This window comes from Odontesthes bonariensis, chromosome 16, assembly GCF_027942865.1.
Source record: "Odontesthes bonariensis isolate fOdoBon6 chromosome 16, fOdoBon6.hap1, whole genome shotgun sequence".
Classification (NCBI taxonomy): Eukaryota; Metazoa; Chordata; class Actinopteri; order Atheriniformes; family Atherinopsidae; genus Odontesthes; species Odontesthes bonariensis.
Genome location: NC_134521.1, coordinates 37,929,539 through 37,956,339, shown reverse-complemented (window position 1 = coordinate 37,956,339; position 26,801 = coordinate 37,929,539). Strand labels below are relative to the sequence as shown.

Here is a 26,801-nt window from a genome sequence, read left to right as displayed (position 1 = left end):
AGGGCTTCTGTGATCTTCTCTTCTCAAAGCTCTGTCAGCTCGATGCAGTTTGTTTAAGGTGGTCTGAGAGCTGTAAATCTGCATCTTCAAAGGAAACGCACACAAGAGAACCTGAAAACTTTTTCATGATCTTTAAACTTCTTATTGAACTATGCCACTTAATGTCACCTGACAGCGATGAGAGAGGAGCAGTATATCCACCTAATCCCACCTGTCTCTGGCATAAGTTTGTGAAACTGCTAGGTCAAAATAAGGGGGGGGGGGGGGTCCCAAACTATCAGCCAGTGTTACTCTGCTACTCTTCACCAAATTAAATTCTTTCTTATCTTCAGTGTTACTTGTCAGCTAAAGTAAGAAGCACAAGTAAATTCTGACATCCAGGGAGGACATATCTCCTTGATGAGAGCAGAACAGTTAGCTAGTTAGCTGTCAGGTACAAAACTAAATGGCAGGATTGGCTAATTCAATGCTAATGTACTGTAGTAGGGCTGTTAATAACATTACAGAGTTAGGGTGCTAGGGGTGGTGTGGACTCAAATACCTTATCCACTGCCTCATAGAATCAGTATTTCTGACTGGGGCAAACAGAAAACCAGTGAAAAGGTGTAAACACAAACAGCACAACTTAGTACAACCTGATTCTCAGTCTTCTGAAATGTTTTAAGCAGCTACTGTCAAACATAACAGATTTGAATGCACACCCCAGCCCCTTTTCAACTTAACATAATTTATTGGATTAATATGGCACAATACTCTCACACAACAGGTGTTAAACTCTTAGCTGAACAAATAAGAAAAGTCTAACTGAGACACTTAAGAACGGATGTTTTCATGGATTATGTAGCGTGTTATACTGATAAACACCATGTCTGCGCATGTCACAGGATATAAACTGTAATAAACTGTATCACATGATTATCAGAGATCATGCAAGTAGTTTCAGGCTTAATGATGTCTGACAGCTTGTCTTAGTCTGGTAAGGCACTTCTGCACAGTGGGTTTTACCTGAGAGGTGGCCAGGAGGTGGACTGGGGTTGGGACCTCAGTCTGGTTTGGTTCACAACTGAGACCCAGAGAGTTGAGGATCTCCGTCAGGATTTCATATCGCAGTGCACTGCTGACCATCAGTTCATCAAAACATTCTGAGTCCAAACTCTGGGAGCCAGGTGCAATGTCAAAGTGGACCTGCAGATACATCCATGCATAGATTCAGAAATACATCCCATCATAGATTTATTCACTTATGCTGACAGGTAAAAACATTGGGCCTCATGCAAGAACCGTTCGTACGCACAGATTTGTTCTTAAATCGTCCGTACGAGTGATTTAAGAGAATTTGCGCATTCACCAATCTTTTCGTATTTTACGTTTTCTTTCAGGTACGAACAGAATTTACGAGTGATCCAGACCTGTCGTAGGAGTTTCGTAAAATAGTCTGCTGTTATTCCAATCAAGTTTGCTTGACTAATGGATTGTATTTAATTACTTTGACGAAAACATAAATATATATACATTATACCCAGGGCTTTAAATTAAAGGGGAACTCCGGGGCATTTGAAGCGCGTTTCTATTGCTAGAGGTTGTCAAATACTGATAGTAGGACACAGACAGGTGCAAATCTGCGCTCCCTGTGTGGAGATCGCGCTGTTCGCACAGCGTGTCATGCGAGGCTAATACGTGGTGGCTAAGGGGCAAATGCTAACCCTTCCACGTAAAACAACAACTTGCACACAGCAGAAACGTCACACCACTTTATAAACCATCCGACAATAAAGTCACAAGCCTTACCATCAAAACCATATGCATGGTTCTCACATTACTGGCATGGGGACGTTACAAAACAACTTTATAAACAGCATGTAACTCACCGGCTGGTTGTAGGCTCGCGCATGTGAAAGCCCAAAAGAGTCGATGGACGATAATCCCATATACAAAACAATTATCTTCTCTAGAAAAACTGCGTTCAAGTACATATAAGACTTCACTTCACAGTAGATCGAGATATCTGAGGGGTGGAGGACATGGCGCCTCTGTTTGGCTTGGCCACTGTTGCTCCTGCCCGTTTTTCGCTGTTTTTATCTGTCATGTTTGTCGTCATAACCTCACCTCTAAATGGATGTATCTCTGCTGCAATGGTTTATGACCGATGGTCCTTGTTCCGGATTAAAACGTCCATGGAAAGACCCTTTGATTCCCGGGAGGGCTACCGACAAACTTTTCCGCCACCGTTTGTGTGTTCTTCCTCCTCACCTGAGTACCGGCTTCTCTTCGCAAACTGGCGTCCCGGTAAGCCAGGGAAGAAATCCAGGAGAAGGGGTTGCCGAGGTGGCGTACAGGTATCGAGGAGGCGAGCTCTTCGGACTGATGGTCCGGGGTCCAGTCGCCATGAACATGCTCGCTGGTTGCGACCGATCTCCCTCCAGGACAACGCCTCGGACGCTCCACTGTTCTCCCAGTCATGGATTTATTCACCCGTCACACACGTTTCTCTGCCCCGGTCGCTCGTGGATGGGATTATGGACCTGTCTTTGGGGTTTCGCCGGACCGTTCTGCCCGACCAGAGAAGGACTGCCCAGCATCGCTTGATTTCCTGTCATCGCAACAGGTGCCTGCTGTCAGTCCCTCTGCAGTCAGCTCCGGCCACAGCTGATCTGTCAGTTCCGACCCGGATGGCATTACTGAATGCTCGTTCCATCTCCAACAAATCCCTGACTCTTAATGATCTCTTTTTGAGTGAGAACATGGATTTTTTGTTCCTTGTTGAAACGTGGCAGAGGGACAAGGAGTATTTTCATTTAAAGGAGCTCTGTCCTCCCGGCTGCTCTGTGATCGGGACGCCTCGCACGGAACGCCGTGGTGGAGGACTCGCTGTTGTGCATCGCGACAGCAAACTGTGCAGACTGGTAAATTCTGAGCCTTTCTCTTCCTTTGAGTCTCAGATTATCAGAGTTGGGACTTTTAACACATTCTATTGTGTCTTAATTTACCGTCCTCCTGGCGCAGTGAGTACCTTCCTAAATGATTTTACAGACTTATTATCTTCCATTATTAAGCTGGAGAGGGTCCTAATCATTGGAGATTTTAATATTCATGTTGATAATGTCTCTTGTAACACAGCTACTGACTTTTTATCCATCACTGACTCTTTTAACTTCACCCAACATGTCACTGGACCAACACATACAAAGGGCCATACTCTGGACCTTGTTTTCTCACTTGGCCTAGATGTTGGGGATGTGCAGGTGGAGGACTTTCATGTCAGTGATCATAGCTGTGTGCTTTTTAATGTAAACTTTGCTGTAAACCCTCCTCCTTTTAAAAGAAAAGCCCGAAGGAGGATTTTAAACCAGGAGGTTACGGATGATTTCTCTGCTTTGTTTGAGCCACTCTTAGGCCTACTGATGGGAATAAATCATCCTGATGATTTTATCCAGACTTTTAATAGTCACTGTTTGGCTATTTTAGATAAAGTTTCAGTGATGAAATCCAGCTGTGTAACAGTAAATCTGCCTCACCCCTGGATAAATGACTCCATCCGCTCCTTTAGGACAATCTGTCGGAAAGCAGAACGTCTCTGGAAGTCGACACAATTAGAAGTCCACAGACTTCACCTAAGGGAACTTAGAGCCTCTTTTAATGATATGCTGAGGAATGCTAGGACCCAGTACTTCACCCAAATAATATCATCAAATAAGAAAAATCCCAGAGTCTTATTTGACATAATTAACTCTCTTGTCTCGCCTGCTGTCCCCCAAATCCCTGTGTACTGTAAAACAGACAGCAACGAATTTCTCATGTTCTTTGTAAATAAAATCAGAGACATCAGGGTGAACATTTCACCACAGTCTTCTTTAAACTCTGTTGAGGTAATACCCTCACCCTGTACTTGGTCCTCTTTTAACCCAGTGACCCTCCAGGATATCACTGCTCTGCTGCAAAAAATGAAACCCTCCTCAGCTCCTACCGACATCATTCCTACTAAGCTGCTTTTAACAGCCTTCAATTCGATCAGCCCCTCTGTCGTATATCTGATGAATCTTTCTCTTTCAACTGGTGTGGTTCCAACCTTTTTTAAACATGCAGTTGTCGAACCTGTACTTAAAAAGCCAAATCTGGACCCATCGCATCCTAAAAACTATAGGCCAATTTCTAAGCTTCCTTTTCTGTCCAAACTCTTAGAAAAAATAGTGTCAGAGGAACTTGCAGTGTTCCTTAAGGGAAAAAACGTCCTGGATAAATTTCAGTCCGGTTTTCGCAGTAACCATTCCACGGAAACTGCCCTTATTCGAGTTTCCAGTGACATCATGATGGCAGCCGACTCTGGTGAAAACAGTGTTTTGGTTTTATTGGACCTTTCGTCTGCTTTCGATACTGTTGATCATGGCATTATGAGAAACAGACTCAAAGAGTTAGGATTATCTGGTTTGGTTTTAAAATGGTTTGATTCTTACCTTACCGAAATAACTTTTAATGTGTTTGCAAATGAGTTCTTCTCCGAAACAGCAGACCTGACATGTGGGGTACCACAGGGCTCGGTTTTGGGGCCGATTCTGTTTTTATTGTATATTCTTCCTCTGGGACAGTTAATTAGCCAGTTCCAAAGTGTCTCCTACCATCTTTATGCGGATGATATCCAGCTGTGCTGTTCCTTCAAGAACTCTGAGCTACACAAACTGTCCTCCTTAACCAGCTGCTTGACGAGCATCAAACAGTGGTTAAGTGAAAACTTTCTCCAGCTAAACTCGGACAAGACAGAGACTCTAATCATTGCTCCAGAAAACCGGATCCCACTTATTAGCCGCCACATGGGAAGCCTTGGCTCATCCATCCAGTCGAGTCTCCGGAATTTAGGTGTTGCCTTTGATTCAGCCATGTCATTTCAACAACACACAAAAACATTGATCAGGAGCTGCTTTTTCCAGCTGAGGAACATCTCAAAGCTGAGAACCTTAGTGTCAAAGGTGGAACTGGAGATGATCATCCATGCTTTTATTTCATCCCACCTAGACTACTGTAATAGTCTTTTTACTTGCCTGAGCCAGAAGGATCTTCATCGTCTCCAGGCTGTTCAAAACTCTGCTGCTAGGCTTTTAACCCACACTAAGAAAAGAGCGCACATCACACCGGTTTTAGCTGAACTACACTGGCTCCCAGTCCGTGTCAGGATTCATTTTAAAATTCTAGTGCTCACTTTTAGAGCTCTGAATAATCAGGCCCCTGCCTATATTTCTGAGCTGCTGACACTTTATAATCCTGCACGTTCTTTAAGATCCTCTGACAAATGCCTGCTGGTCATTCCGCACACGCACTTTAAAACCAGAGGGGATCGAGCCTTTCAATCAGTGGCCCCGAGACTGTGGAACGCACTGCCACTTTCTTTGCGCACTTTAAACTCTGTGGAGCCTTTTAAAAAGCAGCTGAAGACCTTGCTGTTTAGACAGACTTTTAGTTAAGGTGAAGGTTTTTTATGACATTTTGTTTTATGTTTGATGTTGTGTTTTGATGTGTATGTGTAGCTGTGTGTTCAGTGTTTTTTTTTTTTTTGTTTTTTTTTTGTTTTGTTTTTTCCCTTGTTTTTTATTCTGATCTCACTGTGAAGCACTTTGTGAATCCTTTTCTGCGAAAAGTGCTATATAAATAAATTTTACTTACTTACTTATATGCAGCTTGCTAGAGCCACGACTCCAGAGAAAAACACGCCGATCAAACCCAATTCCACCACACGTCCAGGTCCTCACCACCCTTAGATTTTTGGCCACTGGAACCTTTCAGAGGGAGACTGGAGACAGATCGGGGGTGTCCCAGTCCTCTGTGAGTCGTGCGCTCCCCTTGGTCATCAAAGCTCTCATCAGTTTATCACCTGTGGTACATCAAATTCCCATACACCGCTGTCCAACAAGTGCAGATTAAGAGGAACTTTCATGCCGTGGCTGGACTGCCAATCATAATTGGAGCACGAGACACATATACGCATCAAAGCACCCGTGCTGTCGTGGAGCGCACTGAGCTGAAGGCCAGGTGGGTGTGTCTCCATACCTCGTTCATGGCGCAATATTGCCATGAACGAGGGTCTCCACCTGAACCAGCCCAAGCAGACCAGAAGGCGCGGTGCCAGAAGACCCCCCTCATGGACCACCCCATCAAAGTGCCATCATGGTGAGGCAACAACTGATTGCACGGCTTTAGTTGCAGTCATCGATCGCCTGCCCAGGGCGAGACGTTTTTTTTTAAGCCATTTTCAGATCAAACCATTTATTTTTTTATTTCGGTGACATGGTATTAACAGCACTCGTAATAACTTCCCATTTCTTGGCTTTAGCAGGTCCCGTAATTCCACTGCTGACACTGCTAAAAATGACAGATTTTCCTTTTTGGATCTCTGAAAGCAGAACTTCAGTCTCAGAGCCCGTAAAGTTCTTCTTTTTGCGCCTTGATGCCATTCTCATGACTCAACACTTCCTGGCACAGGAGAGAGGAAGCACAGCCTTATATGGTATAATTTTGGGCGTGGAGTATGCAAATCTACTATCCTCGTGCACGTGACCTTAGATACGCACAGGTGTGATTCATCATTTACGCAGGTCGTTTACACACTTTTTCCGAAGTTAAGAGCGCTTGTTGAATCTGACGTGGCGTGTTCGTACGAGACCTTCTTACGAAAAAATTGAGAGAAATTTAGAATAAAAATACGAAAATGTTCTTGCATGAGGCCCATTGATCCTCGGACCCCCGAATTAGGCTAAATGCACCATAAACTGGTCAAAGACCAAATCTACAAGTAGAAGCTGGCTGACTGAGCTTGTAGAACAGACCTCACATGGTGAGTAAAACATGAATGTGTTGTTAATAAAGTAAATAAATCAATAAAAAAAAACTGTCCCACACCATCAAATCTTAAGTCCACGACGGGCCTGACCACTCACCTGGAGAGGCGAATACATGGAGGCTAGCACAGCTAGCACAGCAGCAGCAACACAAGATGGAGACACAGCTCCTGAAGAGTGTTTATACCACAACTCAGAGGTCAATGCTCATTACATATAGAGATGCTTAACTCGAATCTTTTGGGCAATCCGGGCTGATTGGATCATTTCGAGGAGGGGATTCGAGTTATACGGATCACTTGAATCACTTGAGTCACTTATTAAAAAAAAACAAAACAAAAACCTTTCTGCCGTTTAGTGGCTATGCGCCTCGCCTTTTTTTTGTCCCATTTATCAATTCATTTTGATAAATCAAAGAGCAGCCTACAGCTACAAGTTCATTCATTTATTTTTGTCAAGTAATAATTCAATGCCATTTTATCTGAAAGCCAGACACAACAGCTAGTGTGTGCATTTACACAGCGACAAATGTGGTAGCATTAGGTGAGGCAATGCTGAGTTTAGACCTACAAGTAAACAACATGGAATGATCTTGCCCTCCCTATATCACTAAATGATTATTTTTCAACGACTGTACAAGATGCATGAAGCCACGCTAACTGAGCCTGTAGCGAGGTACAGAGGCTTCAGCAGTCAGATGGGTTGACGACAATCCTTGCTGCCGACTGGGCGCTCGAGACAGAATCGAAACTTAAAAAGCTCCGAGTTGGCATGGATTCGCTACTTGCCCGTCTGACCGCTGAATCGCTGGCTCTGGGTGACTCAGCGGTCAGACGGGCAAGTAGCGAATCCATGCCAACTCGGAGCTTTTTAAGTTTCGATTTGCTGTCGGGCCGTGAGTCACCCAGACCACTCGCTGCTGCTGCCGAGTTGGTCAAATGAAACGAAACCAGGTGGTACGAGTCAGCGGGGATTCGTCCCTCACTGTAAGTAACGGACGGATTGCAAGTCAGGACGGATCAGTAGGGGGCATGGCTCACAACCGGCTCGTGACAAACGGGGCGGGAGTTAGGTTTCGTTTCACTCAGTGTGTGACTGTGTGTTCGTGACTGAACACCATGCTAGAGAATGACTGTAGCCTAGTAGGCAACTAAAGAGGGATATATATTCCGGTTTCATAATTTCTCTCACGACTAAGGTGCAAGAGCGCTGTAACTGCCATTTGTTGACATAATGAAATGCCGTCTGGCTCGACTTGGGCGGATCATTTTTTATTTTTTTTATTTTTTTTAAGGCGGATCAAATGCATGCCACCATCCGGTCTGCCCGGGTGACGTATTTATCCGGGTTGAAAACCGGATAACCCGGATTTTGTTACAGCTCTAATTACATATGATGATCTATCAAATGATTTAACCTCCAACAGTACGACTGAGTGTGAAGCTCTGGTCACATGGGTTAGGCTCAGGGTTATAGGGTGAGGGTTAACCCTATAGGGTCTATTAACCCTATAACCCAGGGTTATAGGGTTATAACTCAGTGGTTAGAGTCGGTCGTCCAATAACCGGAAGGTTGGCGGTTCAATTCCCACTCTCGCCACTCAAAAAAGATTGGTGGAGGGATGTCAGTCCACCTCCTTGTCACGGCTGAGCAAGGCACCATACCCCCCATGCTCCCCGGGCACTGAATGGCTGCCCACCGCTCCAGGTTGGCATCTGTCTCTGAGTGTGTGACCCTGTGCATGTGCGTGTGTGTGTCAACAGGTTGGGTTAAAAGCAGAGGACAAATTTCGTGTGTATGTATGCATAACCAATAAATCAGATCTTAATCTTAATCTTGGAAGCCTGTGGAAGCTGCCCTTTCACACATTTAGCTTGTCCAGAACGCTATGGAACTGATTTTAAAGTTTTCCATCTGGCACATAAACATCTGGATGGTTTCGCCCCCCCCTACCGGTCTGACATGCTTCATCCATGTGTTTCTTCTCGCTCCCTAAGGTCCACTGAACACCTGACCTCGTTTGTCCCAAAAACTAGCCTGAAGCCTGCTCCCAAATGTGGCTCATCAGGGTTACACTCAGAGTTCTTCAGCCTGTGTGGGAGAGAAATGTCATGACATGGCCTAATTACATCGTGTGCTTTGTTGTTCGGTTCATATGAATATTGTTGAAGGTTAGAATGAGCTTGTTTATGATAATGGCGAAAGCTAGGCGCCTCCAAAGAAGATTGGGGCCTGGCCACGTACGCTTGTTATGATCCAGGACCAGTATAAAGCCAGGTCACAAAATGAGGTCGGTGGAGATTCTCGAACATCCTGTATGCACATTTGCTGTGACGGCTTGTTCAAATAAACTTCCCCAATCAAAGGCTGACCGACGCGTATTCGAGTCCTTTTCTCCACAACATAATGGTGACCCCGAATTTGTGAGATTTCTACATCTGGAGCCCGGCGGAGCGTGTCCTCTGTGCCCCGACAACCGACATCAGCTGTGAAAGCCGGCAGGTGGGATTTTTTCCTAACCATTAAACAGCGGATTTCTGTTGGTGGTGTACAGCTGACGGCTCTTTCCGGTTTCCCCAAATTAAAAGAACACAGGAGAGAGTACGGATTCTGCATTCGGTAAGCATTTCATTGTTTACCTCTGCGCAGGGGGGGCTGCTGAGATTATGTGGAAAATTTTGGGCCAAGAGGAGCCGAATGTTTGAATTGAGATAAAAATTGGGTAAACAGCAGCTTACGTGAGATGTGTTTTGTGAAGCAGACAGCTGTGAGCAGCTGGTCGGGCTATTGTGTTGTTGTATTTTTGTGGTGATTAAAGAAGGACTAGTCGCTATTGCCCTGGCAGGAAATAAATCGATGAGTTTTAACTGGAATGGTGGATACGCTTTTAGAGCGGGCAGGGTGGCAAATCACCCGTTCATAGTGATGTCATAGAGCCAACGGCCGACCTTTAATGCATTGGGGGTTCGGGCTACCGTTGGACTAAGGCGCACATTAGTCATTAATATATGTGAAAATCATTTTCACTAGTCAAGGAGTAGACGAATGCTGGTAATTGATTGACTTGCGAACAGAAAAAGTTTGAAGGTGGAATCAAAAGGCAGTTCAAGAAAACTCCGAAAAGTAAATTCCAGTTCTATAAGGGTACATTTCAAATATATGTTTATATCATTTTATATCTGCTTAGAACTCTTTGAAGTTATCCGAGACCTCAGTATAAAGACATTTTGAGAAGAAAACTCAAATTCGTTCATGAATTGGCCACGGGAGATATCATAAAGAGGTCACAGGGAGGCTGATAAAGTAGCTACACGTCAGCGTCTGTTGCTTTGGTCAGAGACCATATCACAAGGCTTGTAGAGAAAACACATTTTGTATTTCATATATTGCCAACACCAACGTCTCCTGAAAAATTAAAAGTCTAAATGAAAGAAATTGAGAATTTAAAACTGTGAAGATTTGAACGGTGACTGACACAAAACTCTGACCGACTGACTTGGGGTGTGTGTGTGACCGGTCTTTGTCTGTCAATGTGTGTGTCACCACGTGTGAAATCCTGCTGTTTTATGTGAATCTAAAAAAGAAGAAAAAAGTTATTCTGTGTGGGAAATCAAGGTTCCAACTCATCTCATCCCTTGACTTTTGAGTATTTTTAGTCATTTTGAGTATTTAGGATTAAGAACACACACGTAGTTTTGGTGAATATAGTCGAAGTTCCATACACATTCGCACATAGAGTTAACACGTCTTACATATATAATCTTAGGCTAAATAAAAGATTAAGTGAGTGCAGAGCCACTCAGATTTGCTTCATTGTTATAATTGCCGCATTGATAGTTTGTTGAAATAAGGATGATTTCTTTAATATTGTGAATTTTTGTTGAGTACATCCTATTATTATTGAATTATTGAAGACCGCTGTGATTTGTTTTAGGTTTCTAAGTTCTGTGTTCAACAGGCTTGTTGAAGGTGTTTGGGTTTCAGGGGGGAGAGCGAGGTGCTGCGCGTGCACGCTGCTTGTGCGGATGCACGCCGTTTGTCCTTGACATTCTTATGCTGGACCACTCACAAATGTTCGTGTGTAATCACATTTTCTTTCCTTTTTGTTTTCCAGGGGCACTTTATGGTTGAACTGTAATAATTATTAGTTTTCTTTAGGTAATGTGCTAATTGCAGAGTTGTTATCAGTCGAGTAAATGAGGGTTTCGCAAACTTAGAGGAGAGTTTCTGCCGCTAAGCCATTGTTTGTCACGCCATTCGACGTGATTTTTGACATTCCTGATGAAGAAAGTTTTTCGCTTATGCATCGTTTCTGTATCTTTTGGTCTGTATTTCTCCCTGTCCACAGCGTGTTAAAGTGTATTTCTTTCTCTTTCTTAAATTGTTACAGAAGTGTGACAAACGCCATTTTGAGTTGAAGAATAGTGCAATTGTTATTTCTGTATTGTTTGGTTTGTATTTTTCCCTGTCCACGGCTGGACAAATTGAATTTCTTTCTCTTTCTTAATTTGTTACAAAAGTGTGACAAACGCCATTTTGAGTTAGGGTGTGTTTCAATTGTTATGTCTTGTTCATAAGATTACAGATAGGGAGGAGTTAATAAGAGCCTGGGAGGCAGGCTTAGAGGTGTGTTCATATTTTATTGGTCAAAATTTTCATGTCATTGGTCAGAATTTACGTAGCTGTGACGTGCATTGTATCATCTGGATTGGTGGAGAGACATTGTGTATGGATCTGACCGGAAGCATCTGGGCAGAGCAAAAGTTGGGGCAACGCCTTTAGCCTGAGTCACTTCAAACAGAGTAATCATTAACAGAGGCTTCGATGAGCAATAAATTAACATTGATTAGCAATAATTAGCATTGATTAGCATAATTAGCATTGATTAACAAGGAACCTAGTATTGATTAGCAATACGTAGCATTGATTAGCAATAGTTAGCATTGATAGCAATAAGCTAATAGTAACCTAACTCCAAACTAGAAATCAAAATAGCAACAAGCTAAATTAGCCTAACATTGAATTAACATTGGATTAATTTTGAAACCAACCTAGAGCATTAGCTTTCAAAGCGAACATAGGCTAACATTAACATCGACAATATCCAAGCCAACAATTAGCATAATTAGCAGCATCTAAGCTAAATTTAGCTGAGCATTAAATTAGCATTGATTAGAGTTAGTTTAATTTAAATTGACTTTCAAGAGTTGTTAAACGGAAAAAAAAAAAAAAAAAAAGGGAAAAATAATAATAATAATAAAATAAAATTAGGAAAAAATAAATAAGTAAATAAAAAGTCGAAAGAAGGGAACTAACTAGGTGAAACAATGGATGTAACACCAACAATAACCATCAGCGCCAAGCATCCTGAACATTCCAAAGATATTAAAAAGATATCTCAAAAATGGGAAAAACGAACAAAAAATAAGTTCTCACCCTGGCCAAAAGGTGGCACTTTCAATGTAGCTGCCTGTAAGATTATGGAACAAAGAATTAAAGTTTACAAACCAAAGGACAAAAGCAAAAAGAGACAGGAAAAGAGAGAGCTTGAATTAAAAGTTTTACATTTCTTTGAAAATGCAGAGCTATATCCAACACTGCCAGGAGCAGTAAACATACAAGGAGATTCTGAAATAAAAGATTATAAAATATCTCATGAACGTCCAGAACTACAAATAGCTACATCAAGCAGTCATGGAGCTCCTGAGCCAGACGCCGTCTGTAATTCAGATCAGGCAAGGGGACAGCTCCCACAATATCAAAAATCACCCGAACTGGCACCTCCAGTTCAAAAGGCATCTTCTGAGGAACATAAGAGTCCAACAGCGTCAGCAGCGAGTTTGATAGAAATGACGCAGGGACAGTATGTGCCGTGGCAGACGCTCGACCTAGGGGGGCTGGTTGCTCGATTGCCGGATATTCACATAGGTGCAAGCAAATGGATAAGAGCTTTTGAACAAGAAACTGTGGATAAACTGTTGACTGTTGGACACATTAAGGCAGTGTGGGCACTGTGTTTTGGAACTTCTACCATGGAGGGCATTTTGAGACACAGTGAGAATGACTGGATGTTAAGCCACCGAGCTGATGGAACTGATTTTAATGCATATCGAGCTGCACTCTGGAGAGCGTTACGAGCTGAGTTTCCTGTAGGAGTGGACCTCGAAGCATTAAAGGGGGAGCCACTGTCAGGAACAGAGAGTCCAGCTGTGTACATTGCACAACAATTGAAGAAGTGGACACAAGAGTCTGAGGAAGAAATTGAAAAGAGCCCAGCTTGGGTGACATTGTTCAGAGTTTCCATCAAAGAGGCTCTGCCTGCCCCAGTTCAGGGGCGGCTGGAGGATGTGGTGGGGTTGAATTCAATGTCACATGGACAATTCCGAGACCACGTGGTGCATGCAGTAAACAAATACAGAAAAGAACTGAAACGGAAGGAGCAGGAGGAGGATATGCAAAGGGAACTTGCACGGTTGCAGTTAGAAGAACTGCAAGCGAAGCAAGAAGTACGAGATGAGGCCTTGACAGCGGGGGCCGCTGAACTGCCATCACAGGGGCAAGTCCACCGTCGACCCTGTCAAAGGTCAAGAAGAGGTGCACCTGGAGGACGAAGGTCCTCGGGGGCATGTTGGGCCTGTGGCGAGAGGGGACACTTTGTTTACAGCTGTCCGAGAGCACCGAGAAACCCGAGTGTTCGGCAGGACCGTGGCCAGTCCCTGCGGGGCGGAGCAAGTGGCCCGGCAGGTCCAAGGCGTTCCTCTGGCAGAGGAATCCCAGTATTGGTTTGCATTGACATATAGAGGTAAGAAGTACACTTACACCAAACGTACTCAAGGGTTTAAAAACCGCCCTCAGGTGTGTCATTATTACAAAACAAAACAAAGTTTTTTTAAATTTAAATGTGTCACTATTACAAAATTTCTAAATTTAAATTTAAATATGTCACTATAAATGTAAAATTAAATGTGTCACTATTACAAAACAAAGTTTCTATTTTAAATTTTAGCATTGTTAGCCTAAATTAGAGTATCTATTTATCCCATAGGGAATTACTGATATCTCTCCATCCCACTTGGAGAGAGTAAGTAAAGCGCCATGTCCAAAATAAATAAATAACTAAAGGAATAAACAAATAAAATTAAAAATAAAACAATTATGATCTTTTTGGGAGGATTATGCAATGAAATTTGCTTCCTCTGAAAGGAATCATGAAAAATCCAAAGATCAAAGGTTGAAAGGACAACTGGAGAGGACAACCGAGGCTAAGTTAGCCTTTGAAAGTTTGAAACAAAATTAGCAAAAGTCATCCAAAACGGGCAACATTAGACTATGAGAAGCCATTTTTCTTATGTCTCCAATAGACACCATAAGATTTCAGAACTAATAAATCAGAGTAGGTATGTTGTGACTCGGACAGGATGTTTGCAGGTTGTGCATCTTTTGACACGTCCAGATGTGAGAATACAGAAGTGTACTACATCAGATCCTGCAGATGTCATTCCACGTGAGTTTGAAGGAGAACCACATGAGCGTGTGTCAGAGCTGTGAGATACATTAAACTGAGACCTGACTTAGGAGCAACTCCACTTGTTCAGGCTGATGTCACTTATGTTGTGCATGGTTCATGTTGTGAGATCATTTGGGTGATCATGCAGGTTTTGCAGTTGTGAAACAGGAAGGTGGAAAACTTTGTGACGGTGAAAGCTAAGAAGGGTGAACAGCCATGTTCGGCACAGTTGGCTGAACTGAAGGCATTAACGGAAGCATGTTGACTGGTGAAAGGTAAGGTTACGAATGTGTACACAGATTCTGCATATGCTCATGATATTTACTATTTGTTTGGAGCAATTTTGAAGCAGAGAGGGTTCAGGAGGTCAGACGGGAGTCCAGTGCGACATGAGGTCCAAATGAAGGAGCGGATTGCAGCCATGATGCTCCCCTCGGAACTAGCGGTGATAAAGTGTCAAATAATCGTAAAGGTAACGAAATGGTCGGGTAAGGTAATAACGTGGCTGATGAAGCAGCGAAAGTAGCATCAAAGTGCCAGCTTGCTGTTTTGGCACCAATGGTGTTACTGGAGCCAGAGGTCGCGCCATCACAAGGATATTGGTCATACATATTGGATAGACAGTCGTAAAATTTTTGGGTAAGAGAATTGATTCATCTGTTCGTCATTCCATCAGAGATTAGCTCAAATAATGGGTCAGTGTTTGTTTAGAAAATTGCAAAAGGGCATTCTGCAGCAGCTGCGAATCAAGCAGCGCTGTGGGGCCGTTTATCATCCACAGAGTCAAGGGATGGGTAAGAGGATCAATGGAACCTGGAAAGTGAAATTGAATTAAATCTGTGCGTCAACTAAACTAAACTGGATGCTTTGCCGCTTGCACTAATGAGATGTCCTATGCAGACTCATAGAGTCACGCACTAACACCGCATAAAATACTAACGGGTCGACCCATGCCGGCACCTCGGTGAGAGGTCCCTTTAAAGGGCCCCCACTGGAGCAGTTGCGAACAGAGTTGAAAGCTTACATGAGGCAACTGACTGCAATCCACAGAACAATCTATCTACAGGAGGAGTCCAGAGACTTGAGTCTCGAACAGCTGGTTGAGAGACCAGTGGTGCCAGGCAACCAGGTGCACATCGAAGTGTTCCGGAGGAAGTGGCACGAGCCAAGACGGAAAGGACCGTACACAATGGTGCGAGCAACGCCAACAGCAGTTCAAGTGGAAGGTAGCAACGCATGGTACCATTTGAATCACTGCACTGAGGTTCGGACTAAAGACACAGACGGAGTTGAGTCCGAGGGAAAGGATGAACAAAAGGAAGAGGTTAAGATTTCTGACACTAATGAGCATCCAGGTGTGGGTTTTGGCCGACAGCATGGGCTCAGGAGAGCAAGGCCTGGAGATGTTGGACGGCATCGGTTCAGGAGGAGGGAAAGGGTCCCGTGAGGAAACCACCCCGCAGGGGAAGTAGCCAGCCTGGGTCAGATGAGTATGATGCAACAATACACACCCACTCAGACCATGCCACGCCACGAACTTTGCCAGCAATACACACTAGAGCTAGTCGTGAAAAGGCAGATGTTAAGCTTAAGTACGTGGGAATAAAGGATGGAGGAAGTGTGAGGAAGTGTGAGGAAGTGTGAGGAAGTGTGAGGAAGTGTGGATCATGGGTCCGGAAAGTCTAGGGAGACTTGATACCGTTAGCACTACAGGACAGAATAATCATGTTAATCCAAGAACAGACGGAGTGTACATGCACAGGTAGAGTCAGGGAAACAGTGTAACTGTGGAAGATGGGTTAAGGCAGCACAGGATATGTGGTATAGATGGGCATGGTACACTACGAGAGAACTGACAGCGACGGAGTGTCTCATATGCGCAGACGCTCCAGGAGCATTGTCTGTTGTTGTTCCAGAGCCACACACCTTCAGGGACTGTGCAGTGGTCCAGCAACGGGAATGCAGAGAAGGTAGGTTCACATCGGAAGAGGATAAATGGTTATTGTTTAAGCTTCCTATGTGTGGTATTAAGTGCAGATTGATGTTTGGGCCAAATAAATTACATAATTGTTTTCAAAATAGGGAAGGGCCACAAATTGGAGTCTTCTTGTGCTGAATTTAATCTGAGTACAACGCAGGATGGGCCTCCCACTGATTATAGAGTAGACTACGATAGTGAGTTTGTATGCTTTACAAGTGATGGATTTAATAATGTCAGTGGAACTCACGTAGGTAATACTACTGTTAACTCTTTCGGTGCCATTGACGTCTATAGACGTCAATTGCGTTTTTTAACAGAGCGGGCTGGGGAACAATCTAGCGGAGTTTGTCACTAAATCTTAGGCTTGTAAACACTAAACAGAGAATATACTGGCAAAATTACCCACAAGGTGGCAGCAGTGCCACTTTGCACCAAAAAAAAAAAAGCTCGTTTTCTCAATTTTTTGGTCAAAAACAGCTGTTTTTGGTGAAACCAACCTATGTTCTACTGTCTATTACTAAAGGACTGAAAATGGTAGAAACAAACTTTTTTTTCCTGATGAAAGAAGAGTCTACTCTTTCTTTTGGTAATTTCGGTGTGTACATAGTCATAAGACACACTTTTCTGTGGGTCTTGGAAAATCAGTCAAAATACTGTAAAACACTTGGCAGTATGGGTCTCTCTGCACTGAAAATGGCTGGCAGCCAATGAGTTAAATGCAATGTCGCATGGGTTTTATCTTGGTTTCCACACGCAAATATGAAACCAATATTTATTAGGACACCTGTGTGGTTTGAAAATCCGGTTCCTTTGGATCAATAATGTGAAAATATAGAAATGACAACTCTGACTCTATATCTTTTTGGGGATCAGACACACCCAATAGCAGATAGTTACCTCCGCCAAGGAGGTTATGTGATCGCCCGAGTTTGTCTGTTGGTTTGTCTGGATGTTCGTTCGTTCGTCTGTCTGGATGTTCGTTCGTCTGTTCGTGCTGCAATCTTGCGACCTGCCACAAGGTGGCGCGACCTCCACAAGGTGGCGCGACCTCAAGGTGCCAAAGCCAAACAGAGCCAAAGCCAGACAGAATGCATAGTGCGCGGATTGAATGCATATTGCGCGGATTTGCTGTAATTAGCACAACAAAAGATTGCAACGGCAAGCCAGTGTGCATAACTGCATATAGCGTAATAATAACGGCGAACACTGCTTCCCGACAGAACACTGCTTCCCCACAAAACATTATAATAATAATTAATAATAACGGCGAACACTGCTGTTCAATAATGAATAGGGAGAAGGGAATGCCTCTTCTGCTGACAGCGCCAAAGAACAAGTAGCCCACATCAGGAACGTATGTCCATACATGGCTCGCTATCCACAGGTAGGTTGGCGGTTGGCAGAGGTCTGCACTCTCTGAGTGCATTTCTAGTTACTGGATGTGTGGAGATGATGTTTTGTTAAATGTGTTACCCAACAGGTGGATAGGTCTTTGCGTACTTGTGAGGATGAAGACATTGGTTGTGTTAGTGTATGACAAGGTAAACAAGATGCTGGGGTTTGGATGTGGAAAAAGGGAGAGTTAAAAGATATAGTGGTAACTACATCATGGATAAGCACGTTTACTTGGATGCAATAAGGCAGCCGCAAAGCACGCAGTGAGACCGCAGCTGGATTTGAGTCTATTTTGCCGTGGATCACAATTAACAAAATGTGGGGTGGATTAATTACATATACTACAACCAACAGAGAATTCGTAACTACACGAGTGAAGGGTTTGTAGCCCTTGGAGAACAACTACATGAGACGAGTAGGATGGCTTGGCAGAACAGACAAGTTTTAGAATGAATATTAGAAGGGAAAAGTGGTGTTTGCCAGTGGTTGGGGAAAATGTTGTACATTTATACCCGGGAACACTGCAGCTGATGGGACGTTTACAACGGCCATGAAGAAGATCAGAGAACGGAAAGAGGAGCTGAAGAGTGATGCTGGTGGAGGTGAATGGTGGTGGACTGGTCTGTTTGGGATTTTGGGAGAAGGGGGAGCGATGACAGTTAAAGCGGGAATAGCTATATTGTTGATAGTGATAATGGTCTCCCTATTGGTGTGTTGCATTATACCCATTCTGAGAAGGTGTTTGAAGAAACCAGGAGGCAGCTGACCTTGCGAGACCAGGTCTGAGGACCAACGCATGGAAGAGCTGGTCAACGAATGAAGGTTACCAACGGACGGTTCACAAGATTCTTTCCTCGGTTGTGGAACCAAGTATAGTCTGATAGGGAGAAGAGATGCTGAAGATCTCTTTGATTGGGAGCGACGTACTGGCGATCTCTCCTCCCAGAGTTAGCTTAGCAGTTCCAGACCCAGCCGGACGGATGTTCGGCCAGAAGCAGACGACGCCAGAGTACGGGAGATGGGACGGGACTGGAGGAGCTGCATTACATTGCATTTTATTACTATTGTTGTGTGATAATCCATAATTTTATGTATTGTACTTGGTACAAAACTGTGATTTATTCATTTGATGATGGTAGTGTATTCATTCTATGTTTATTATCAATCAGAACTAATCACTAATATGTCCATTGCCAGTTGTGTCAGTCAACTGTTCGGAGTGCGACCTTTGGTAAAGTGGTCGGTCGCCGAGTGGGGTGGGGCCGTAGGTGAGTTTTCCCATAAATAAGGACATGAGTTACGAAAGTAGCAGCCGGTGGGTTTTTCGCTCCTATGCACTGCGAACAGTGGACAAGTGTGATGGCGATGTTAAAATTTGTATTGTTGTTGAATTCAGTATCATTTAATGTGATTCGGGTACATATATATATTGCTTTTCATTTATTCAATATGTTCCCTTTGACTTAGAATGTAGAATTATTAGAATAATTTAGTGTTGATTATGTTAATTAATTAGTTATGTTAATTATGTGGGATGATTTTCTTTCATTTTAGATTATTTCTTTATTAAATCACTGATAAGTGATTTCAGGGGGGATTATGTAGGAGAGAAATGTCATGACATGGCCTAATTACATCGTGTGCTTTGTTGTTCGGTTCATATGAATATTGTTGAAGGTTAGAATGAGCTTGTTTATGATAATGGCGAAAGCTAGGCGCCTCCAAAGAAGATTGGGGCCTGGCCACGTACGCTTGTTATGATCCAGGACCAGTATAAAGCCATGTCACAAAATGAGGTCGGTGGAGATTCTCGAACATCCTGTACGCACATTTGCTGTGACGGCTTGTTCAAATAAACTTCCCCAATGAAAGGCTGACCGACGCGTATTCGACTCCTTTTCTCCACAACACCTGTTTTCCTGGAAGCCCAGTTTTACTTGAATGGAACTAAAGGCATCAGATACAGTAACCACTGAGCTGTGGAAGCCCACCAGTAAGTTCTTTCTGTAATGTAATGGGTTTACCTGACAGAGGACAGCTTCCCCACCGTCTCCTCCATGAGTCACCCTGATGATGACCATATCGCTCTGATGGGCGCCGCCACCTTTCAGCTCCCCCCAGAGCTCCACCTCTCCTCCCCCCTGAGGGTCCCTGAGGTAGACCTTTCCACCGGCCAATGTGCTTAGTTCCAGCTCCGTGCTGTCTTCCTTAGTGAAGCTCAGCCTTCTGATCTGCATGCGCTGCCTTTCCCTGACCTCTAGAAGGACCCCTGCTGGGCACAGGGTGGAGCCCAGACCCAAAACCTTGCCCCCCTGGTTCAGGTAGGTAAGAAAGCGAGTCTGAAGCTCGGGGGTGAGGGACTCCTCTTCTGCCAGAATCAGGAGCCTGGTGTTGTCCAGCCAAGGATCGCTCAGTGCCTGCTGTGGCTGGAGGGGATATATGATGATGTTTTCCACATTTATGCACTCTAATAAGAGCTGGTGAATAGTCTGAAATCGCTCTTGGGAACCACCTGTGTACACCAGAACATTTGGAGGTTTGCTCTTACAGTCGGCACCACCGCTTTGACCAAAAAGCTTGTTGGCGTCACACCGTCCTTCGTCCACTCCGTCCTGACCTACAGAACTATCATCGGGGAGGTCTGGAATGTTCTCAGCTGAGGCATATTTGACAGAAAAGATGGTGCTGTTCTCCAGTTCCAAACATTCATTGCAGCTGGACAGGTGGAGGTTATGTCCATGGCCCTCCATGTGGTGGTGACTCCCCAATAAATGTTCCTCCGAGTTAACACCAGATCCCAGATCTGTGCTGGGGAGTGGCTCTGAGCCTCGTCGCTCTTCTACTCTCTTTATCTCAGGGATCGTGTGAAGACTACCTTTACGGCACAGCAGGTGGTGCTGGTCAGCCAGCAGGTGGTGGGGTAATGTCTCAGAGACGTCCTCTTCAGTCTGGGTGCTGGAGGGAACAGGTGTGCTCACAGTCTTTGGTCTCTGCAGACACTGCTTCTCCAGCAGATTATTGAGGGTATGCTCTTGGAGGAGAACAGCTGTATGAAGATAAAACAAAAAGAAAGTCCGTACAGCGTGGTTGAAGAACATAAACCACTGCTAACAATAGAAATGGTTCAAGCTGGATCACAGTCAAGTGAAAAAGAAAGTTTAAATGATGAGATTTTACATATCAGGACCCTGATCCAGCAGCTGGTAGCAGCAGTGAGTGAGAAAGTAAGTGAACCCCTGATCCAGCAGCTGGTAGCAGCAGTAAGTGAACCCCTGATCCAGCAGCTGGTAGCAGCAGTGAGTGAGAAACTAAGTGAACCCCTGATCCAGCAGCTGGTAGCAGCAGTAAGTGAACCCCTGATCCAGCAGCTGGTAGCAGCAGTGAGTGAGAAACTAAGTGAACCCCTGATCCAGCAGCTGGTAGCAGCAGTGAGTGAGAAACTAAGTGAACCCCTGATCCAGCAGCTGGTAGCAGCAGTGAGTGAGAAACTAAGTGAACCCCTGATCCAGCAGCTTGAAGCAGTAGTGTGTGAGAAACTAAGTGAACCCCTGATCCAGCAGCTTGAAGCAGCAGTGAGTGAGAAACTAAGTGAACCCCTGATCCAGCAGCTGGTAGCAACAGTGAGTGAGAAACTAAGTGAACCCCTGATCCAGCAGCTTGAAGCAGCAGTGAGTGAGAAACTAAGTGAACCCCTGATCCAGCAGCTTGAAGCAGCAGTGAGTGAGAAACTAAGTGAACCCCTGATCCAGCAGCTGGTAGCAGCAGTGAGTGAGAAACTAAGTGAACCCCTGATCCAGCAGCTGGTAGCAGCAGTGAGTGAGAAACTAAGTGAACCCCTGATCCAGCAGCTTGAAGCAGCAGTGAGTGAGAAACTAAGTGAACCCCTGATCCAGCAGCTTGAAGCAGCAGTGAGTGAGAAACTAAGTGAACCCCTGATCCAGCAGCTTGAAGCAGCAGTGAGTGAGAAACTAAGTGAACCCCTGATCCAGCAGCTGGTAGCAGCAGTGAGTGAGAAACTAAGTGAACCCCTGATCCAGCAGCTTGAAGCAGCAGTGTGTAAAAACTATCTTATCAAAGATCTAAAGTCTCTGGAAACTTATTTTTCTAAGTGCCCTGAACTAGTTGATTGAAGGAAACAAGTCAGCTGTGCTGTTGCAGGGTTGGAACAGAAACCTGCACCCACACGACCCTTTCATGGATCAGTTTGACACCCCTGCCCTAAAATATGCATTTCCCAGAAACGATTAGCAAAGAAAATGTGTGTTATGATGTGGCAGAAACGAAAAATCAAGAGTAACACAGTATGCATGAAATTCAGTTGAAGGTAACATACGAACTATCTTTGAAGGCACAAGTCCGTTGTCCAGCTGAAGGCGATCTTCAATAAATGCTACCCCAAGACGAGAGAAGTTATCTAGAGTTGCCAGTGCCACTGCTCTGAATGGCTGGCCAGGGCTGCAGGCCAGAGGGAGACAGTAGTCAGACCACTTCAGCACCTGCACACAACAAAAATCACCCGTTAGCTTTCGTCAGAACTTATTGCAGGTACGTTGAATAACTTCCTGCACAAACTCAAAAATGAACAAGACCTTAGAACTGATCTGAGCAGAATAGTGATCAAAAACTGTTTGCTGAACCACAAAGCATAACATCACATTTTGGGCTACGTACTGCTCAACAACTAGCTTTCTCTTCTCCTTGGGACCTGCTCTACTCCACACCGGTTTGCCTGGGCCAAGCCTCCCCGGCCTATTTGCACATTACCCACAATCTCTGCATGTCTAAGAGTTGCTTCTCCCTCCTGAGCTGCCGTTCTTGGATTCCACTTCCTCCCCTTGGTTGGGTTTGGAACCACCTTACTGACTACCACATCTTTACTCCCAGCTAACAGGAGCTCTGTCCTAACTTTAGTTTATTTAAACTCCTCTACTAGACTAGTTACTGGGAGCTGGAGTATGCCTTTCCCATACAGTGCCACAGTACTTAAGCATCTAGGAACACCTAGCCACTTCCTAATATAAAAACTAACTAATCTTTCCATTTTCTCTACAACACATAATGGAATCTAATACACAGACAATGGCCACATCAACCTAGGAAACAATCCAAACTGCAGACACTACAGCTTCAATGGAATGGAATTTTTTCTTCATCTATTACAAACTTTCTATCACTTAATTTCCCTCTACTTATTGAGATACTTCTAGACTTAGTAGGTTTGATTTTCATACCAGCCCACTTTAGATATTTGTTAAGTCTCTCAAGTATTATCTTCATACATGGCACTGTTGTAGTCACTAACGTCATATCATCCATGTATGCTCTAATTGGTGTAAGGCGCATGCCATCCTGACGTCTCTCTCCACCTACAACCCACTTGGAAGCTCTAATAATTATCTCCATCGCCATTGTAAATGCTAATGGAGAAATCGTACACCCTGCCATAATGCCTATTTCTAGCCTCTGCCAACCTGTTGTGAAACCTGCTGTACTTAGGCTCAGTCTAATATCCTGAAAATATGCTCTCACTAAGTTAACAACTACTACAGGCACTCTAAAATACTCAAATGCTTTCCAAATAAGGCTATGTGGCACTGAACCAAATGCATTTGCTAGATCCAGAAATATAACATGCAAGCCTTTTTTCCTCACTCTTGGCTGTCTGAATCTGGTGCCAAATCATGCTAGTGTGCTCTAAACACCCTGCGAAACCTGGTATTCCTGCCTTCTGCACAGTAGTATCTATTAAGCTATTCTTTTCTAAATAACTGGCTAATCTCTGTGCAACTAAACTAAAGAAAATCTTCCCCTCTACATTTAGGAGAGAGATCATCCGGAACTGACTCAGGTCCGAGGACTCTTTCTCCTTTGGAATAAGAACGCCTCCTGCCCTACGCCATGCTCTAGGAATAACCTGTTTCTCCCAAACTATTCTTAATGGCCTCCACAAAAACTTTAGGATATCAGGTGCACTTTTATAAACCGGTAGGGGACTCCATTTGGCCCTGGGGCCGACGAAGCCTTTGCACGCCTGACTACCTCCTCAACCTCTTTCCACCTAGGTGGTCTAACATCCATCTTATGAGCTATCTCTCCTAATGGTGGCATGTCAGGTGGAAGGCCTACTACTCTACGCTGCTCAAGATCTGAATATGTATTTCTTAGATACTCTTCCACCTCTGACTTTGTTGCCTTAAGCTGCCCTCCCTTTTCCTGGTTAAACAATCCTTTAACAAACTTGAACGGGTCCCTGTAAAACGCAGTCCTTACATATTCTTTCTTCTTTCTCTTTTTCCTAAGACATTCAGCCCTTCTGAGTATTGCTAGCCTGCTTCTCAATTCTTCCTGCAAAACATTAATTCCCTCCCTCTCTTCTTCTGTAGCTCTTTTCCACTGCTTTCTTAAATTTCTTCTTTCCTTAACCAATTTCTCCATCTCTTTTTGCCGTCTAGACTTAACTAAATGTACTCTTTCAACCCTCTTTCTATCTTGCACACCAAATCTTTCTACACCATAGGAGTAAATTATATCTCCCATCTTCTCTAGCCTATCGCTTGCATTTCCTCCTAACCTACCCAATATTATTGACAAATCTTTATTGACTGCCTCCCATTCTTTGTAACCATTTGCCCTAGGCCACTTAACTCTAGCTTTCTGCTCCATATTTCTCTCTTTAACCGGCCTGTTCACCTCAGTATCAGCTGCATCCCTTCTTAGAACCTCCTCCTCCCCCTCCGTAGCTGTGTTATTGATATCCTTCGGACTGTGGTTTTCTACCTGCCGCTGGACTTCATCCGACTTACTCGATTGACTTCTTAAAAAGTACTGATCGATGCGGCCACACTGCCCTTCCTTTATCACACATCTGTTTCTTCCCTGATGCATTTTAAGGCTTGTAACTGATGTTACTTTCTGCCAGCCACAAGGACAAACCTGGATTTTATTTCCCTCTAGTCTACCCCTTTTATTTACGCTCTCTTTCCTCTGAGAACTATTCTGGTCAGTTCTAGCCCTAGAGAATAGGTCCGTGCCCCTATCCTTCACTGAGTCGCGTATCCACCTCGTAGTCATGTTCGTTCCAGTGTCAGTTGCCATGTAGTCTGCCTGCGAGTCATCTTCTGCCCCTGCTCTCGCTGACTCTAGGGGTATTCTCCTTAGTTTAGTTGTAGCTTATGCTGGTTGTAACAAAGCTACTAGGCCTCGCTACCGCTACCATGGATTGCTAGCCCATGGCAGCACCTTTGGGGTCTTTGCCTCCTGTCAGCTGTTGTTCCAATCTGTCACATGGTCTTTCCCTTGTTGTCAGCTGCCATATTCACAACAGTCACTAGCTTGGCTAGATTTGGATTCGAAGTAATCACAAGAAATTTGTGCTGAAAAAAATGGACCAGACTCACTGAATAATTCCCTATAATCCCCTTATAGATCAGTGAGCAGTGCTGACCAACATGTCATTGGGGTCATCAGGTGGGATAATGATATTATGGCAATATGACTAGAAATCAGCAACCAACTTATCTTTGCTTTTTGGACTATCTACACCATCTAGACAACGTCCAGCAAACAACGTGGGCTACAGAGATAATTGGCAATCTTTCTGTAGAAAACCTGGTCTGATGAGGAGAGACGGCATCCATCTCTGACCAGGATCTGTCCTTTAACTCGCATATAAAACAGGTTTCTAGGACTGCCTTCTTTCACCTTCGTAATATTGTTAAAATCAGGAACATCCTGTCTCAGAGTGATGCAGAAAAACTGCTCCATGCATCTGTTCCTTCAGGATTGGACTGCTGTAATTCTTTATTATTGGGCTGTCCCACATATTCTCTGAAAAGCGAGTTAGCTTCTCTTCATTATTTGGAAACACAGTAGTGTCAGATAAAAAATATCAGAGAGGATACTGAATTACTAAAGTATTAGTTTTGGCTGTAGTATAAGTTAAGACAGTCGTGCTTTCATTAAAAATTAATTCAATTCATTAAATTAAGTGCAGTCTTATCCCCCCCAAGCCCTTTTAAGATTATGAGAGGTTTATGCGGCAAAAACATTGTAAATTATAATATTTAAACAAATGCAGATGAGTTTGTTTTGGAATTAGTGTTGAATTGGGACTTTACTTTACATCGTGACATACATCTCCCATATGCATGAAGTGTCCAGAGAGTTTTGTCCTTAATGTGTCCCACCCAACATTCAGACTGAGGGAAACCACGTGGGATGAGTGTCATCTCCCTAAAAGCAGATGCTGTCCCACATTAAGACTGTCCGTGATAAATGATTACCCACATTTCTAAAGAAGTTACATCAGTGTCAGTCAGAAGGAATTTTAACAGTATGTCCAACCTTATTTAATAATGTCACTGAACAAGTGACTCAAAAGTTGTGTCATGTAGGCTATTCACACAATATTTCTTTATTAATTAAGCAGGTCAAATTCAGTTGGTCTCAAGCAGAAGATCAGCTGTTGCTGTGAACATATCATGCACTCAAATGGGCTCCAACTCAAGGGAACAATGGCCATCCTTAGGTTACAAAAACAAATCCATCAAATGGATAAAAGAACATTAGGACTGACCAAATGAACAATTTGGTCCTCTCTAAGAGTAGAACAGCACATTTGAGAGCTCAGAATCACTGAAAGGATTACAAGGAGAAAAAGCCCCAACATCCAGTCAAGTGAAGAACCCTGTCCAGAAGCACAGGGTCTAATTATCAAAGTCAATCCAGTTTATCTATATAGCACCAAATCAGATGTCATCTCAAGGAGAGAGGAGAGAGTTCCCCCCAACAGTGTCAAAGGTGTAAGAATTTAGATCAGACCAACTCATCATAGAAACTCTGAATGATGTGACCAACTGTAGGCTCACAATCACCAGAGCAAACCTGACTGAGGAGCAGTAATCCTGCCCTTAAAACGACCAATGAGCTCTTCATTTAAAGCTCAAGGCGTGGAATATTCTGCAGGAGGCAAACAAGCACCCGGTGTGATCATGATCAAGTTACGCTGAACATGCAGAGGTCAAAACCAAGTGTTGAAAATGTGCCAAACTCCATCTGAGCCTATGGAAAAGAGTCGAAAGCTAAAAGTTCACAC

General features: G+C 43.9%; 1 protein-coding gene across 2 annotated transcripts in view; it reads right to left on the bottom strand.

The window, feature by feature from the left end:
- The window catches only part of hlcs (holocarboxylase synthetase (biotin-(proprionyl-CoA-carboxylase (ATP-hydrolysing)) ligase)), a 65,287-nt gene that overhangs the window by 31,864 nt on the left and 6,622 nt on the right, over window positions 1-26,801 (bottom strand). For both annotated transcript variants that reach the window (XM_075487051.1, XM_075487052.1), the window contains 3 exons: window positions 22,041-22,203; window positions 19,732-20,753; window positions 1,006-1,185 (listed from right to left, as the gene is read on the bottom strand). In XM_075487051.1, the coding sequence (XP_075343166.1) occupies window positions 1,006-1,185; window positions 19,732-20,753; window positions 22,041-22,203 (1,365 nt within the window). The remainder of the gene's footprint in view (window positions 1-1,005; window positions 1,186-19,731; window positions 20,754-22,040; window positions 22,204-26,801) is intronic.